Source organism: Entamoeba invadens, assembly GCF_000330505.1.
Source record: "Entamoeba invadens IP1 unplaced genomic scaffold scaff_1105074725787, whole genome shotgun sequence".
In the NCBI taxonomy this organism is placed as follows: Eukaryota; Evosea; order Mastigamoebida; family Endamoebidae; genus Entamoeba; species Entamoeba invadens.
Window position 1 is genome coordinate 1 of NW_004443587.1, and position 1,024 is coordinate 1,024.

At 36.8% G+C, this 1,024-nt stretch overlaps 1 protein-coding gene across 1 annotated transcript; it reads left to right on the forward strand.

Annotated features, from left to right (window-relative positions):
* Positions 1 to 166: 166 nt before the first annotated feature.
* On the forward strand, positions 167 to 952 carry EIN_121160 (hypothetical protein; the record flags this gene model as incomplete). Its single annotated transcript, XM_004259256.1, has 2 exons — positions 167 to 480; positions 535 to 952. 2 exons carry the CDS (start codon positions 167 to 169, stop codon positions 950 to 952), a joined length of 732 nt encoding a protein of 243 aa, XP_004259304.1.
* Between the last annotated feature and the right edge of the window lie 72 nt (positions 953 to 1,024).

Sequence of the window (1,024 nt, forward strand, 5' to 3'; positions counted from 1 at the left end):
TGGATTTTTTGACGCACTCAAATAGGAAAGAAATAGAATAGTAAATCAATGAGAAGAGAAGTAATAATGAATAGTAAAATGGTTCAATAAAGTATTACTCGAGAATTTGTCCATTTGAGTTGATGGACAAACTAAAAATACACACAACTCGAATTACCAAACAAAAATGCCTAAAGAACACTTGAAGCTCTGGCGAAACGTTACACCACCAACAACACTGGATGAAAATATCTCCGAAAGTACCCCAAACGTCATCATGAAGCTTGAAAAATCTAAAGTCCCACCCCCGTCTCTGACATCACTTTTAACGACAAAATTTTCGACAACGTATAACAAATGCTCCGATACAATCAATTTTTCAACATTCATCTCAAAGAGAGTACTGACGTTTCCATCAACACCAGCGACGGGAAAGGAAAACGAGAATTACGATTTGATAGTTACTGTTGACGATATGTTTGGCTCATTCTATTCGAAATCGTTTGTCGCTGTTTACTTGTTTGAAACACTTTTATGAGAATTATTCATTTGTAGAACATCAATGAGAGTGGAGAGCGCTTATCGAGTTATTGGGATGCTTGGTAGAGGGTCTTTTGGCCAAGTCTTCAGGTGTGTTGATATGAACACCAAGCAATTAGTTGCGCTTAAAATATTGAAGAACCAATTGGTATACTTAAGGCAAGGGATGCTCGAAATCACTGTCCTTACGATATTGAACGACTTTTATAACACTGAGTCCGAATCAAATACAGTGAAAATGTTGGACCACTTTGTACAAGAAGGACATTTGTGTATTGTCTTTGAACTTCTGTCACTTAATTTGTATGATGTGCTGAACCAAAATGGGTTTCATGGGTTTCCATACAATTTCAATAGAAGTGTTGCAAAGCAACTTTTGCACTCTCTTAATGTACTCCATAGAAATGGTATTGTACACTGTGACTTGAGCTGAAACATTTACTAGTCGAGTTTGTCTAGATTGAGAGTGATACACGATGGGACTCATGATAGCGATCGTCTAAAT